A 16,770-nucleotide genomic window follows, 5' to 3' on the forward strand; every position below is an offset into this window, starting at 1 on the left:
TCTCAGACCAAAATCTGGAAACAAAATGGTGTATGGAGCAACTAGCCTAATTTCCAGTGTCTACAAGAAAATTAGCCAGTGTGGCTTTGGTGGGTTGAGGAGGCATCTTCTCCTCACGTATTGCCTGGTTCTGGGACACCCTAACTGCTGAAGTACACTTCTCACATCTCCATCAGGTCCAAGTGGGAAGACTCTTTCCTGTCTCTCCCTCAACTCTACAGTGCTTGACTGGCTTGGGATACATAGCCTAGGAGAGAATGGCCGATGTAAATTCTCCCGAACCCCCTTGCCCAGTTGCTTTCTCAGGTCGAATAAAGGTAATACAAATGAAGGCAGGGAAGGTGGGCAGAAATATTGCCATAGCCACCTTTGAAATAGAATCATGTAGCAAAACAACGGCCAGGTCTCAAGTCAGGGAGGCAGTAGGAGAGCAACACACCCCCTTCCTTCCTTCTTTCAAGCAGGTAGGTTTGTTTAGTTTTAGGTGGTCATTCTGATTCTGCTCTGAAGTTCTTTGAGAACTGTCCTCCCAGGATCTGGCAGTCGGCTGTTCTATTTGTTGGTGTCTTTGTGAGTTTTCAATGACTTCAGTGTCTTCATAGATATTTTTAGTGAGAAGTGGGGAACAGCACCCACTGGAACTTAAAACTGGAAATCTCTGCAGCATGAACCTTTCCACCTCTCCATTATCTTGTCTACCTTCCAGTAGGACATGGTTCCCTGAATTCAAAAGTACAATTGCTCATCTGGCCTTCTTATTTACACGCTGATCCTTTCTTTCCTCTTCCTGGCAAACTTCTTGAAAGGAGAGTCCCATTCCCGCTGCCTCACCATCCACTCACCTCTCAATCCTCAAATACCTTAACTCTCCTCCCAAATCTCACTCTGGAAGGCGATGAATGACAGGCGCAACTTTGTTATGAAATATGAGTAGAAATCCATGTCACCACCTGACTGTCAGAAATAATAATGATCTGACAGAGACTGGAGAAACCCTGAGAGTATGGCACCAGGACACCCTTTTAACTCAGTACTGAAGTCACTCCTTAGGTTCACCCTTCAGCCAAAGATTAGACAGGCCCATAAAACAATAACACACGTAGCTCAACCAGGTATATGAGCCTAAATGGGTACACCAGCCCACGGGCAGGGATGAGGAGGCAGGAGGGGACAGGAAAGCGGAACGAATGGAAGTGGGGAACCCAAGGTCAAGCAGGAGAGTGTTGACACGTCTCGGGGTTGGCAACCAACGTCCCATAACCATATGTGTATTAGTTGTTTAATGAGAAACTAATGTGTTCTGTAAACCTTCATGTGAAGCGCAGTTTAAGAAAAAAGAAAGAAAGAAACTAATAACGAGCCTCTACCTCCTACCTGTTCACTCAAGTGAGGATTGCAGCTCAGCGGGAGCGTGCGGTTTGCTCCATCCGCTTCACTCTCACGCTCTCCACCAATCCACAGGTCTGTTTTACCCTGTACGATTCAGCCTTAAATGCACCTTCTCATAGAGCTTCCCCCAGGTGACCACCCACCTGGTAACTTTTCCACCTGTGGTTCCTTTGGTTTCTCTGCCAGGCTGCGCTCTGGCTGTTGGAACGCACCAGTACAGAAGGTCCTAGGCTGATCTGGCCATCTGACCATCTCTTCCTCCAGCTGCCCAACTGTTTCTCCTGTGCCCCTTCCCCCACATTGCTTAAGACAACCTGCTCTGTTGTCGTTGGGTGCCGTCAATTCCAACTCATAGGGACCCTATAGGATACAGTAGAACTGCCCAATAAGGTTTCTAAGGTTGTAATCTTTACAGGAGCAGACTGACAGGTCTTTTCTCCTGCAGAGTCACTGGTGGGTTCAAACCACAGACCTTTCGGTTAGCAGTTGAAGCACTTCACCGCTGTGCCACCAGGGCTCCTTCAGCCTGCTCTAGACAGTAGATTTCATGAAAGTTGTGGGGTGGGGAGAAGTCGGTGGAATTGTTGCCCCTGTGCCTCAGCTTCTTTCTTTCTTAGACATTGTTTCTGGTTTTCATTTTAATCTTTGAATGTCAGTGTCTCTGTAAGACGTTCCTGCTGCCCTTCCTGAAGACATCCTGGTCTTGCCCCGGGACCATCATGGGGCCAGAGAATTCAGGGGCTGAGGATGCACAGCACCTCTGCCTTCCCTTCTAATCCCGCCTCCCAATGAGAACTTGCTCTGCCCTCTAAGCTATGCCTAAGATCTTGGGTGGTGCAAACAATTAACGAGCTCAGCTGCTAACCAAAATGTTGGTGGTTCAAGTCCACCCAGAGGCACATCGGAAGAAAGGCCTGATGATCTACTTCCAAAAAATCAGCCATTGAAAACCCTATGGAACACAGTTCTACTCTAACGCACATGGAGTCACCGTGAGTCAGGGTTGATTGGACAGTAACTGGTTACATAAAGGGACAGGCAATGTTCACCAAACATGCGCGATCACAAGAATCATCAGAAGTCCCTGTGAAAGTCCAGATTCCCTGTGGATTCTGCTTCAGTGCGTCAGGAGTAAGAATGCAGGTGAGCTCAGGATCAGACAACTTCGGGAAACATTGATGTGACCACCCCCATCTGACCTTGATCCTAGGCCTCTCTCTCCCTTGCTCAACGTTCATAGCCGATGGAGGACAGATGGTGGGGTCTGTGGCTGAGAGGGCAGAAGAGAAGCAGCCAGGGGGAGGCAAGGTCAGAGAACTTCCACATTCCTCCCCAAATGGACCCCATAACCCCAGTCCCTATGTCTTGGAGTGAGATTAAATGTGATTTCCAAATGACTTGGCCTCTCTTCCTCCCTTAAGCAAGTTCCAATGTCCAAGGCAATGCTAGGTTAAAAATTATTTCTGCGGGAATGAATAACTAAGGTTAATTTTCTGAGAATAATCTTCAATTTAGGACGAGGCATGGAGGCAAGGGCAGCTTTGTAGCAACACAAGGGAGAATTAAAGTGGAAGACAATTCCCATCCAGGAGCTAATTCCTATTGCCCTCCTGCCCAGAGTTACCATGCTACCAATTACCTTTGAAGACCTCTAAATGAATTCACCTGCTCTTCAAACTCAGGATGCCCCCAAATGAACTGTTTCTCCTAAAATCACCTCCTCTTCACTTTCTCTGTGAGCAGCTCCAGGGTTCTCCCAATCCTCCAGAGCTCTAGGTCCTGGGGTCACTTTAAAGCCCACTCCTCAATTGCCACAGATAGCCAACTGGTTCTACAGCCTTTTTGGTTCTCTTGCATCTGTTCCCTCCTCTCCTTTTCTGCTGCCACCCACCTAGGTCAGGACTTCAGCACATGCCTCCACCTCCCCAGACTGCTCCTTCCAGCTGTTAGGGATTGAATTGTGTCCCCCAGAAATACGCGTTGTAAATCCTAATATACCTGTGGTTATAATTCCATTTGGGAATGGGTTTTCTTTGTTAACTTTAATGAGGCAATATTAGTGTAGGGTGTGTCTTAACGGCAGATTAAGCAAGCAGCAAGAAAGCACAGTGCGGGAAGACAGATGCTACGCCACATGAGATCTCCAAGGAACCAAGAAACAGAAGCTGAAGAGACAAGGACGTTCCCTCAGAGCCAACAGAGAGAGAAAGCCTTCCTCTAGAGCCAGCGCCCTGAATTTGGACTTCTACCCTCCTAAACTGTGAGAAAATAGATTTTTGTTTCTTAAAACCACCCATTTGTGCTTTTTCTGTTACAGCAGCACTAGGTAACTAAGACACCAGCCTCAGTTATAGAAACTCCATTCACTCAGGTCCTCAAGCCAGAACCTTCTCTCTCCCCAACTATGCAATGTCCTGTTAAAAAACCCATTGCCACTGAGTTGATTCCGACTCATAGCAACCCTATAGGACAGAGTAGAATTGCCCCATAGAGTTTCCAAGGAGCGCCTGGTGGATTCGAGCTGCCGACCTTTTGGTTAGCAGCAGTAGCACTTAACCACTACGCCACTAGGGTTTCCACGCAATGTCCATATCTCTTAAATCATTTCTTCCTTCCATGCCTGTGACAACCATGCTGGTTGACACGTCTCACCAGGTCCCTATTTTGGCCTCCTCCTGTATCTCCCTCCTTCCAGTGAAGTCACCTCATCACTGGCAGACCATTTGCAATGCCCAGCTATGCCATCTTGCTCCTTTGCCTAAATAACACCAAGCTCCTTAGTTTGGCACTAAAGCAGTTTGTCTGATTCAGCAAATAAAACCACAGGGTGCCCAGTTAAATTTGAATTTCCAATAAACACATTTTATTTTAGTATAAGTGTGTCTCGTGCAATATTTGTATTCCCAGTCTCAGTTATCAGCATCAAATGTCATGTAATATCTGGGATATACTTTGGACATGTTGTCAGGAGGGATCAGTCCCTGGAGAAAGACATCATGCTTGGTAAAGTAGAGGGTCAGTGAAAAAAAGGAGACCCTCAAAGAGATGGATTGACACAGTGGCTGCAACAATGGGCTCAAAGATAGCAAAGACTGTGAGGATGGCACAGGACCGGGCAGTGTTTTGTTCTGTTGTACACAGGGTTGCTATGAGTTGGAACCAGCTCAACCGCACCTAACAACAACAGCAACACTTACGCTAAAAATGTATTTTTTGTTTATCTGAAATTCAAATTTAACTGGCATCCTATATTTATTTTATCAGGCAACCCTATACCAAAGACTCTGAGTCTTCAAAAGCAGAACATCTCAGTCACAGAGAACAAACACTTCTCCATCTTGGGCTCTTCTAGATTCCCAGCAGGAATCTGCTGAGCGTTCCTGGAAAGTCATTCATCTTCTTTGTATCTGTCGCTGGGGGACAGATGTTCATTAAATGGCGTGTGAAGCACCAGCACCTGCTCCTCCTGAGGGAGAAACCCTGCTCTGCTCCCTAGCGAGAGCTCTGGCAGCCAGGAGGAGAGGACACGAGGCCATAAATGTGTTGGCGCTTGTCTTAGCGTCCCAGTGCTGCTATAACAGAAATACCACAGATGGGTGGCTTTAAAGAGCAGAAGCTTCTCACAGTTCAGGTGACTTGAAGCTCGAATTCAGGGCACTAGCTCTAGGGAAAGGCTCTCTTGGTCGGCTTGGGGGAAGGTCCTTGTCTCTTTCAGCTTCTGTAGCCCCAGGCTTCTGAAGTTCCATGGCATGTGCCCCCTCCCCATTTTGTGCTTCCTCTGTGTCTAATCTGCTCTTTTTAGAGCTCAGAAGTGATTAGGTTTAGGACACACCCTACACAGATATGGCCTCATTAACATGACAAAGAAAACCCTATTCACAAACGGGATTACATCGCCAGGTATGGGGGTGAGAATTCCAACACATATTTTGGGGGACACAATTCAATGCATAACAGTGCTGAAACCACTAATGAAGGGGAGAAAGGAAGAGAGGTGACCCGAGAAACCATGGAACTTGATGGGGGTGGGCGTTTGGGGGGAACAAGGAGGGGAGGGCCCGGTTACATCTTGTTTCGGGTAAGCAATACCCTCGCCAGAACCAGGCTGTTGCTAACAGAGAGCATCTGAATAGGTTTTGGCCAGTGGCTTTGCCAACTGACACCGTGCCGATTTCCAAGGGCCCACCCTTGTCAGAGTGCAATGCTTTCAAAAGGGGCCGTGTATTTCCTTGGTGGAAAAATACCTAGGGTCACTCTATTGAAATGTTCTCCAAGCAAAATGGCCAAATAACTAACTAAACCATCCAAGCAGGGCCCCTGGGACGCCATCACCCTTCCCCATGGGCCACACGCGGGACTTCACAGTGTAACTCTGTTTACGTTTGCTTAGTGCCTTCTCTGCTGAACTTCATGCCCTGTGAGGTAGGCTATCATCACCCCCCTTTTACAGACGATAACTAAAGCTCTGAGAGACTAAGGAACCTACCCAGTGGTGCTCAGTTTAATAAGAAGTGGGACTGTGATTCAACCAAAGAGCCTGACTCCAAAGCCAGGGCAAATTCCACATCACCACCTGATCCAAACCACACCCGTTGCCATCTGTTATGGATTGAATTGTGTCCCCAAAAAATATGTGTACCAACTTGGCTAGGCTATGATTCCCAGTATTGTATGATTGTCCACCATTTTGTGATCTGATGTGATTTTCCTATGCGTTGTAAATCCTACCTCTATGATGTTAATGAGGCAGGATTAGAAGCAGTTATGTTAATGAGGTAGAACTCAATCTACAAGATTAGGTTGTGTTTTAAGCCAATCTCTTTTGAGACATAAAAGAGAGAAACCAACAGAGAGACAGGGGGATCTCATACCACCAAGAAACAAGAGCCAGGAGAATAGTGCATCCTTTGGACCTGTGATCCCAGTGCTGAGAAGTTCCTTGATCAGGGAAGACTGATGACAAGGACCTACCCCCAGAGCCGACAGAGAGAGAAAGCTTTCCCCTGGAGCTGACACCTTGGATTTGAACTTTTATCCTCCTAGACTGTGAAAGAATGGATTTCTCTTTGTTAAAGCCATCCACTTATGGTATTTCTGTTATGGTAGCACTAGATAACTAAGACACCATCCAACTGATTCCAACTCATGGCAACCCAATGTATGACAGAGTAGAACGGAACTCCATGGGATTTTCTTGGCTGTGATCATTATGGAAGTAGATCTCCAGGCCTTTCTTCAGTGGTGTATCTGGGTGGGTCCAAACCACCAACCTTTCTATTAGTAGTCGAGAACAAACTGTTCGCACCACCCAGGCACCTCTACGTCACCACAGCCACCACCATGTAGACAACATGTATCCATCATCTTGAGCAGAGGGAGGGGACGCCAGCCATCCTAATGGTGGGGAAGCAGGGCCCAGAGTGAATTCTGGGGGCTTTTGGGGGAGCCAGTGGGGAAGGGAGAAGGCCCCTGGTCTCCCCATGGACAGCTCTCCAAATAACCCAACTCAGCCTGGCTTGTGTTGGTCTCTGACCGTCAGCTTCCTGCTCTAGTACCCAGAGTTGCGTGGGACAGGGAACAAGGGAAGCATGCAGAGTCCCCAGCACAGAGCCTGACACAAGGCAAGTGCTTGACAAATACAACTCTTACCCCATTTCCTGACATGAAAACAAAGCCCACAGGGTGTGTTGTCTGCTGCACTCTGCCACTGAAGCCCACAAGTTACCCAAAGTAGCAGCGCACGTTCTCACCTCTGTCACAATGGAAGAACCGGGCGTGTCATACACCCAGCCATCCCTACAGGGGCCCAGTGGTAGATGGCTCCTGTTGGCAGCCAGGCCAGCCAGTGGGTCCACGCAGTCAAGGGCGCTCTGGTTCCAGTCCACCTCATACCTGAGACACTGGCGGGTGTAGGCATCACCTGTGGCCCCCAGCCCGGGCACCGTGTAGTTCAGCTCCTCGTCCTGGCTCCAGCCACACCGCTGGCTGAGCTCGGCCACCCCAGGGCTCCGGCATCGGTGGTCTGGGGTGAAGCCCAGGAAAACGATGCCCACGTAGATGGGAGCAAAGAAAGCAGAGAGCAGACATAGGGTCAGGAAGGCCTGCTTCTGGAACCAGCCAAACCCCCCAATCTTCTCCAGAATATCATCCACGGTGGGCATGGTGATGTCAGGTGCTGCATCACTCTGGCCAGCCCCATTGTGGGCTACAGCGGCCCAGGTTCAATGATTTATTGGGATTCTTTTGAAATGGGGTGGTTTGAAATCAAGTTGCTGTCGAAGCATGATACTTCTGGAAAGTGACCAACTAGAAGTAATCTTTTACCCTGGTGCCACTGGCAGGGCAAGGGTGGAAGCAGGGGTGAGACTGTTGATTTGTTTGCTTAACTGAGAAAGTTAACCTGGGACAAGGCCTCAGAGAATCAGAGCTTATCAAAGAGAGCACGAGGGCATGCTGGCAACCTCCTCTCAGTCTCTTTAGGGATCCTCTGAAGAGGTTATATATTAGAAAACTTTTTTTATAACCCAGATAAACAGAAAACGGTAAACTGCTTGAATGGCGATGTTGTTATTGTTGTTAGCTGCCACTAAGCTGGCTCTAACTCATGGTGACCCCATACATAACAGAATGAATGTTGCCCCATCTTGCACCATCTTTATGGTCGTTGGTATGTTTGAGTCCATTGTTGCGGCCACTGTGTATTTTGAGTCCCTTCCTTCTAGGGGTTCATCTTCCAGCAGTATATTGGACCATATGCTGGTGTGATCCATAAAGTTTTCATTGGCTAACTTTGGAAAGTAGATCACCATGCATTTCTTTCTAGTCTGTCTTGGTCTGGAAGCTCCTCTGGAACCTGTCCACCACAGGTGACCCTGCTGGTATTTGAAATACTGGTAGCACAGCTCCAAGCATCACAGGAACACACAAGCTACCATACTAGGACAAACTGACAGGCGGGTGGTGGGACATGGCTATAGGTGCTGGGTGAGTCCTGCCACTTGAACTCCCTAATGAGAGGTGGCTCTGTGCTCTCCTCAGCACATCTCCCCGGGCCCCACAGAGGCCCTGTGGGTGAACCATGTGTCCCCATCCCAGGCCCACTTCCACTTGTCTCTGAGGGACTTGAAGGACGAAGACTCCTGGAAGAGGGAACAGGGAACAGCCACAGACCAAAGCTCTGGACCCAACAGTGAGCCAGTTAGACCAATTATGGAACATTAATAATAACATCATCTTCACACCTAGGAGGTAGGCTATTATTATCCCCATTTTACTGATGAGAACTAAGGCTCAGAGAGGCTGAGTAACTTCCCAAGTGGTGCTCAGCTATTAACGGGCAGGGCCAGTGTAGTGGTTAAGGTTGTGTGTCAACCCAGCTGGGCCATGATTCTCAATGGTTTGGCAGTTATGATGTAGTCTGGCAATTATGTAAAGATGTAATCACCTCCACGATGAGATCTACTAAGAGCAGTCAATCAATTGAAAGGCAGTTTCCTTGGGATTGTGGCCTGCATCTAATATGTTGTGGACTTCCTGGCAAAACTCACAGGCTTTTGCTCACTCTGGATCTTGCATCTGACCTCCAGTTCTTGGGACTTGAGCTAGCAGCTTACCTCCAATCTTGGGATTCATCAGTCTCCCCAGCCTGTGAGCCAGAGGCCTGCTGTCTGACCAGCCAATCCTGGGTTTGCCAGCCCCTGCAGCTACGTGAGTCAGGAGAAACCTCCAGCCTGACCCATGGACTTGAGGCTTTCCAGCCTTTACAATCACATGAGCCATTTCCTTAACATAAATCTCTCTTTCTCTCTCCCTCTCTCTCTCTCTCTCTCCTTCTCTCTCTCTTTCTCTCTCTCTCCTTTCCTTTCTCCCTCCCTCCCTCTGAATTTTCTAACGCATTCCTATACACCTTCATGGTCGGTTTTGTCACTATCTCCATCCTACAACCGGGGAAGCAGAGGCTCAGGGGGGAAAACAGCTTTCAAAGTTTGTTGTTGTTAGGTGCCATCAAGTCAGTTCTGATTCATAGTGACCCTATGTACAACAGAAAGAAACAGTCTCCAGTCCTGCACCATCCTCACAATCCATGTTATGCTTGAGCCCATTGTTGCAGCCACTGTGTCAATCCATCTCATTGAGGGTCTTCCTCTTTTTCACTGATCCTCCACTTTACCAAGCATGGTGTCCTTCCCCAGGAACTGATCCCTCCTGATAACATGTCCAAAGTATGAAGTCTCACCATCCTTGCGTCTAAGGAGCATTCTGGCTGTACTTCTTCCAAGACAGATTTGTTGGTTCTTCTGCCAGTCAATGATATACTCACTATTCTTCACCAACACCGTAATTTAAAGGTGTCAATTCTTCTTCGGTCTTCCTTATTCATCGTGCAGCTTTCACATGCAGATGAGGCGATTGAAAACCCCATGGCTTGGGTCAGGAGCACCTTAGTCCTCAAAGTGACATCTTTGCTTTTGAACACTTTATAGAGGTCTTTTGCAGCAGATTTGCCCAGTGCAATGAGTCATTTGATTTCTTGACTGCTGCTTCCACGGGTGTTGATTGTGGATCCAAGAAAAATGAAATCCTTGACAACTTCAATCTTTTCTCCATTATCTTGATATTGCTTATTGGTCCAGTTGTGAGGATGTTTGTTTTCTTTATGTTGAGGTGTAATCCATACCGAAGGCTGTGGTCTTGGATCTTCATCAGTAAGTGCTTCAGTCTTCTTCGCTTTCAGCAAGTAAGGTCGTGTCATCTGCATAACGCCGGTTGTTAATGAGTCTTTCTCCAATCCTGATGCCTCATTCTTCTTCATATAGTCCAGCTTCCTGGATTATTTGCTCAGCATACACATTGAATAAGTGTGGTGAAAGGATACAACCCTGACACACACCTCTCCTGACTTTAAGCCACACAGTATCCCCTTGTTCTGTTCAAACGACTGCCTCTTGGTCTATGTACAGGTTGCTCATGAGCACAATTAAGTGTTTTAGAATTCCCATTCTTCACAATATTATCCATAATTTGTTATGATTCACACAGTTGATTGCCTTTGCATAATCAATAAAACACAGGTAAACATCTTTCTGCTATTCTCTGCTTTCAGCCAGGATCCATCTGACATCAGCAATGATATCCCTTATTCCACATCCTCTTCTGAATCCTCCTTGAACTTCTGGCAGTTGCCTACCAATGTACTGCTGCAATCACTTTTAAGTGATCTTCAGCAAAATTTTACCTATGAGTGATATTAATGATATTGTTTGATAATTTCCACATTCTGTTGGATAACCTTTCTTTGGAATGGGCACAAATATGGGTCTCTTCCAGTCGGTTGGCCAGGAAGCTGTCTTCCAAATTTCTTGACATAGGTGAGTGAGTACCTCCAGCACTGCATCAGTTTGTTGAAACATCTCAATTGGTATTTCATCAATTCCTGGAGCCTTGTTTTTCGCCATTCCCTTTAGTGCAGCTTGGACTTCTTCCTTCAGTACCATCAGTTCTTGATCATATGCTACCTCCTGAAATGGCTAAAAGTCAACTAATTCTTTTTGGTACAGTGACTGTGTATTCCTTCCGTTTTCTTTTAATGCTTCCTGTGTCATTCAATATTTTCCCTGTAGAACCCTTCAATATTGTAACTCGAGGCTTGAATTTTTTCTTCAGTTCTTTCAGCTTGAGAAATGCTGAGCATATTCTTTCCTTTTGGTTTTCTAACTCCAGGTCTTTGCACATTTAATTATAATACTTAACTTTGTTTTCTCAAGCTGCCCTTTAAAATCTTCTGTTCAGCTCTTTTACTTCACTTCTTCCTTTTGCTTTTCCTACTCTATGTTCAACAGCAACCTTTAGAGTCTCTTCTGACATCCATTTTGGTCTTTTCTTTCTTTCCTGTCTTTATAATGACCTTTTGCTTTCTTCATGTATGCTATCCTTGATGTTATTCCACAACTCGTCAGGTCTTCGGTCATCAGTGTTCAACACATCAGATCTATTCTTGAGGTGGTCTCTAAATTCAGGCAGAATATACTCAAGGTCATATTTTGGCTTCCGTGGACTTGCTCTAATTTTCTTCAGCTTCAACTTGAATTTGCATACAAGCAATTGATGGTCTGTTCCGAAGTCAGCCCCTTGCCTTGTTCTGACTGATGATACTGAGCTTTTCCATCTTCTCCTTCCACAGATATAGTCAATTTGATTCATGTGTATTCCATCTGGTGAGGTTCGTGTTTATGTTGCTGAAAAAGGTATTTGCAGTGAAGAAATCATTGGTCTTGCACAATTCAGCCCTCTGGCATCGTTTCTATCACCATGGCCGTATTTTCCAACTACTGTTCCTTCTGGAGCCCTGGTGGCACAGTGGTTAAAAGCTCAACTGCTAACCAAAAGGTCAGTAGTTGAAATCTACCAGCTGCTCCTTGGAAACCCTATGGGGAAGTTCTACTCTGTCCTGTAGGATTGCTACGAGTCAGAATTGAGTTGACGGCAACAGGGTTTTTTTGGTTGGTTCCTTCTTTGTTCCCAACTTTCGCATTCCAATCACCAGTAATTCTCAATGCATCTTGACTGCATGTTTGATCAATTTCAGACTGCAGAAGTTGGTAAAAAAATCTTCAATTTCTCATCTTTGGCATTAGTGGTTTTTGTATAAATTTGAATATAATAGTCACATCAACTGTTCATCCTTGTAGGCATATGGATCTTATCCTATCAGTGACAGCATTGTACTTTATAACAGATCTTGAAATGTTCTTTTTGACGATGAATACAACGCCATTCCTCTTCAATTTGTCATTCCCAGCATAGTAGGCCATGTGATAGTCTGATACAAAATGGCCAATACCAGCCCATTTCAGCTCACTAATACCTAGGATATCAATCTTTATGTGGTCCATTTCATTTTTTTTGACTTCCAATTTTCTTAGATTCATAGTTCGTACATTCCATGTTACGATTATTAATGGATGTTTGCAGCTGTTTCTCCTCATTTTGAGTCGCACCACCTCAGCAAAAAAGCTTTACTGAACTCTACTTAGAGGAGGCCGCTCTTCCCCAATCATGTTTTGAGTGTCTTCCAACCTGAGGGATACATCTTCCACCACTATACCAGACAATGTTCTGCTGCTATTTGTAACATTTTAACTGGCCAGTGTTTTCAGAAATAGACCACCAGATCTTTTTTCCGAATCTGTCTTAGTCTGGAAGCTCCGCTGAAACCTGTCCACCAAGGGTGACCCTGCTGGTATTTGAAAAACAGGTGGCATAGCTGCCAGCATCACAGTGACACACAAGCCACCACAGTATGACATACTGACAGATGCGTGGGGGTTCAAAGTTGACACTGTAATTAAGCTTGAACCTTGTTCTGCTCTAGAGCAAGACCTCTCAGGTTATTGCACAGTCTCTGGCTGCCCAGGGACCTTCCTTGCTGCTAATTTGTTCATTTATTCACTCAGCAAATGTCTGCTGCGTCTCTGTGGGTTCCCTGCACTCTGGGACGCAGAGATAGCCCGTCCCTGACTCCCAGCAGCTCACAGTCCAGGGATAGGGGGAGATGACCTCTGTCTGAGTGTCCTTGCACTGCTGTAACAAAGCACCACGCACTGGGTGGCTTCAAACAACAGAAGTGTGTTTTATCCCAGTTCTGGAGGCTAGAAGTTCATGCTCTCTCCAAAGTTTCCAGGGGAGGATTGGTCCTTGCCTCTTCCAGCTTCTGGTGGCCCCAGGCGTTCCTTGACTTGTGGCTGCATCACTCCAATCTCTGCCTCCGTTGTCACGTGTCTGTCTTCCCTCCACCTGTCTCTATGTCTCTTCTTCTCTTATAAGGACACCACTCAGACTGAATCAGGACCTATGAGTCAGAATCAACTCAATCACAACGGTTTGTTTTTTGGTTTTTTTTCTACTCCAGTATGACCTCATGTTGACTTAACTGACAACATCCGCAATGATTCTATTTCCAGACAAGGTCACGTTCACAGGTACTGAGGTTAGGACTTGAACATATCTTTTGGGGGGACACAATTCAGCCCTCGACAGACTCGTGAAGGGACCACCCTGAGGGCTGTGGCAGCAGCGTGCACCAGGGCATTGGGAGGCCCTACAGCTGGCCCCTCAGCCTGCCATGAGCCTCATCCCCAGCCCTTGGGGGTTGACCAGGGGAAGGGCGAGGAGCAGGGAGATACAGAGCCTGTGGTGGATGGACTCTCAGGCAGCCCCCATAACCTGCCTCCTGGTGCCCCCTACCCCACCAGCCTCTCCCCTGGAGTGGGAGTGGGACCTGTGACTTGCTTCCAACCAAGTGGATCTGGCAAATGGGGCAGGGTGTTCCTCTGTGATTATCTCACATGGATTGTAATGTCTGCCTTGCTGGACTCTCTCCCTTGCTGGCTTTGGTGAAGGAAGTGGCCACATTGGGGAGGCCCTATGGCGAGGAACTGAGAGCAGCCTCTGGCTAACAGCCAGCACAAAACTGAGGGCCGAAGTCCTACACTACAAGGAACTGACTTCTGCCAATAACCACGCACTCTTGGAGGCTGGTCTTTCCCCAGATGAGCCTCAGGTGAGAGTGCCACAGCACCTCCTGACTGTAGAGGATCCAGGTGTGCTATGCCCATGGAAATACTGCTACATTTGGGGCCATGTGGTTGTGCAGCCACAGACAGTGAACAAGGGGCTCTGGGAGGAGCAGGGCCCAGGGCAGGCCCGGGTCTCCTCCCGTGTGTCATGCTGCAGCCCTTTCGACACCGTCTGGGGCTCTGCAGAGCGCCCAGGGCTGCTCCCTCAGGGACACCTGGAAGCCAGGCAGGTAGGTCTCTACTCTCCAGCCTCCGAATCTGCCCTGTGGCTGCTGGGGGTGGGGGTACCATTTGGAATGGCCCGCCCCTCTAGGCTCAGGGTTTCATCTGGGTCACCTCACCCTGCGTTGGGAAACACTACGCACAGCATGGGGCCTGCTCACAGCAGCAGTCAAGCCCCAAGATTAAAGGGGAAGACTCTTATCCCTTCCTGCATCCTAAGGAGGAAGAAAGGGAGAGGGAGAGGGAGGGGGAGGAGGAGGAAAAGGAAGAGGAGGAGCCTGAGGCGAAGATGGCAAGATGACCTACCGAAAAAAAACCCCAAACCCGTTGTCGTTGAGTCAATTCCAACTCATAGCGACCCTACAGGACAGAGTAGAATTGCCCCATAGGGTTTCCAAGGAGCACCTGGTGGATTCGAACTGCCAACCTTTGGTTAGCAGCCGAGCTCTTAACCACTGCACCACCAGGGTTTCCAACCTACCCGAAGGCACCCGAAATGTAAGCAGCGGAGCAGAGCTTGAAACAGTGCTGATTCTAGTCATGGCTGTGATCCGCCAGCTGGCACTCCAGGCTGACCCCAGAAACAGCGCTTGGATTTCGGGTTAACCAGTGCTCCCAGCCTCGGTGGCTGACCCAGGATGGTGGGGGCTCCACAGTTCACAGAGAAGCCATTTCCCAGCCACCTTGTCCCCACCCTAGGAGGACAGCCCGGTGTCCCCGGCTTACATGGGCTCTCCTCACCAGGTGCCACACCCCTGGGCAGGCTCCTTGCCGCTTGACTGTGCACCATCCCACACTCCCCGGTGACCTGGGCAAAGGGGCTGTCTCTGAACAGGCGTCAGGGAGACCTCGATGGGCTTCTGGGGTGGAGGGGCTGACGGGAGGTGCCAGAGAGATGCTGGGCAGAGAGCACCCACCAACCCTGCTGCAGCCGTGCAAGGCACAGGCCCAAAGGCGCAGCTCAGCACACACAGGAGCGAGAGTCCAGAGACAGCCCAGGAGCCAAGCGAGGGCCTTTGTTTCCAGGACTCTTCTGTGATGAGGCATTGGGACTGGTGCCTCCAGCCTTGCGGGCTACAGCTTGGAAGTCCTCACCCATTTCCTCCTTTGGAAGGGCTTGGGATCTTGGGCTGTGTGCTCCCTGGGAGGGAGAGGAGAAGGCAGATTGAACTCGAACGGCCCGAGGCAGGCTCTTTGCACATTGCGCTGGGTGCTGCCCTCATGGCCCCAAATATGCTGACCCCTGACGCACAGCCTCCATAGGCTGGAGAGCAGCCAGGTATGAAGGTCTGGGAGAGGCCAGGGCCCCACCTCCCCCACCCCCACCCGCCATCCCACTGCTCACTCTTTTCCATTGAAAAAGCAGCTGCAGGCTCTAAGCGCCTCCCTTCCTGGGGGCCCAGGCCTTCTTTTCCTGGGGCCAGAGAGCAGGACCAGCCCTTACCTGGGCCCCTGTGTGGCTCCCTCCCTCGCCTCCCAGCCCAGGGATCCGGTCCAGTCAGGGTGGCCGGGACCTCCCAGGCAATCGAACTTGCAAAGGTGGGAAGTGGCGATGCTGTGGGCCAGCATCAAGGGAGTTAAAAACAAACTGAAGATCAATGGTGCACTCTTACCAAAAAATTATTTCTCTGAAAAGACGAATTCTTAGCAGCTCTCCTGGCATGCTTTCCTAGAAAATGCCTGTAACAGTTGACAAGGACAGTACCTCTTTTTTCACAGGTGTGGGTGGGTAGGGACTACTTAGGGGCTTAAGACTCAAAGGGAACTAAGTAGAAACTTCGCTCAGGCCGATCATTCCAAGCCCAGTGACCAGGTCACCTTTTCTCTGAGCACGTGGCAATTCGCAGTCAAAGCGAGGGCAGAATCTTAACTTTCCTGCAAGTGACCAAGGGGTGCCAGCAGGTCCCCACCAGCCCTCCTCTTTACAAACAGGGCTTCCTTGTGGCCTTGGCGGGAAGCCAGGAAGAGCTCAGAGAGCAGCGTCCCTCAATGTAATTAATGCCCAAGACGTCATAACATAAACCTTTCTCAGACCCAGGAATGTCTAATGGTTTGGGAGCGATGACGTAAATTCTGGAAAAAAGGTTAACTCCAATTGGGTAATTAAAAAACAAGATGGCGGGAAGATGCTGACACCGAGAAGTCTCGTTTTCACACAGTAGTAACTTTCCACTTTCGTGTTAACTGCTGATTTAAGATGGAAGACTGAATTTATTCAAGAGAAAACACCACCCTAAGGAAAAAGATTAGTTCCATGCCGAGATGGTCCACTGTTGGACTCTAACCTTCACACCTGTTGTTCTGGAAAACAGGGAACCCTCTGGGGTGTGCTTTGTTGGAAAGACTGAAGAAATCAGATTTCAGTAATGGACCTCGATTTAGTACATACGTGCAGAGAAGACTCAAGAGAGAAACTAATGTGCTGCTTAATAAGATGTCGCTGAGGATGCTGAAGTTAAAACCCAGATTCAAAAAAGCATTTTTGTAACTTAAACAGAAAGGAAAGGGACTGAGAGGCAGGCAGGCAGGCGAAGAGCTCAGCCACTTTCCACTGTCCGGGGGGAAAAACAACCGTGACGCACAA

At 48.3% G+C, this 16,770-nt stretch overlaps 1 protein-coding gene across 1 annotated transcript in view; it reads right to left on the reverse strand.

Moving 5' to 3' along the window:
- The window catches only part of LOC101343732 (solute carrier family 22 member 1), a 38,259-nt gene extending 30,709 nt beyond the window's left edge, over positions 1–7,550 (reverse strand). The window contains exon 1 of the mRNA XM_004368795.1: positions 7,140–7,550. Within this exon, the coding sequence (XP_004368852.1) occupies positions 7,140–7,550 (411 nt within the window). The remainder of the gene's footprint in view (positions 1–7,139) is intronic.
- Positions 7,551–16,770: the final 9,220 nt, after the last annotated feature.

This window comes from Trichechus manatus, unplaced genomic scaffold, assembly GCF_000243295.1.
Source record: "Trichechus manatus latirostris isolate Lorelei unplaced genomic scaffold, TriManLat1.0 scaffold00002, whole genome shotgun sequence".
NCBI lineage: Eukaryota > Metazoa > Chordata > Mammalia > Sirenia > Trichechidae > Trichechus > Trichechus manatus.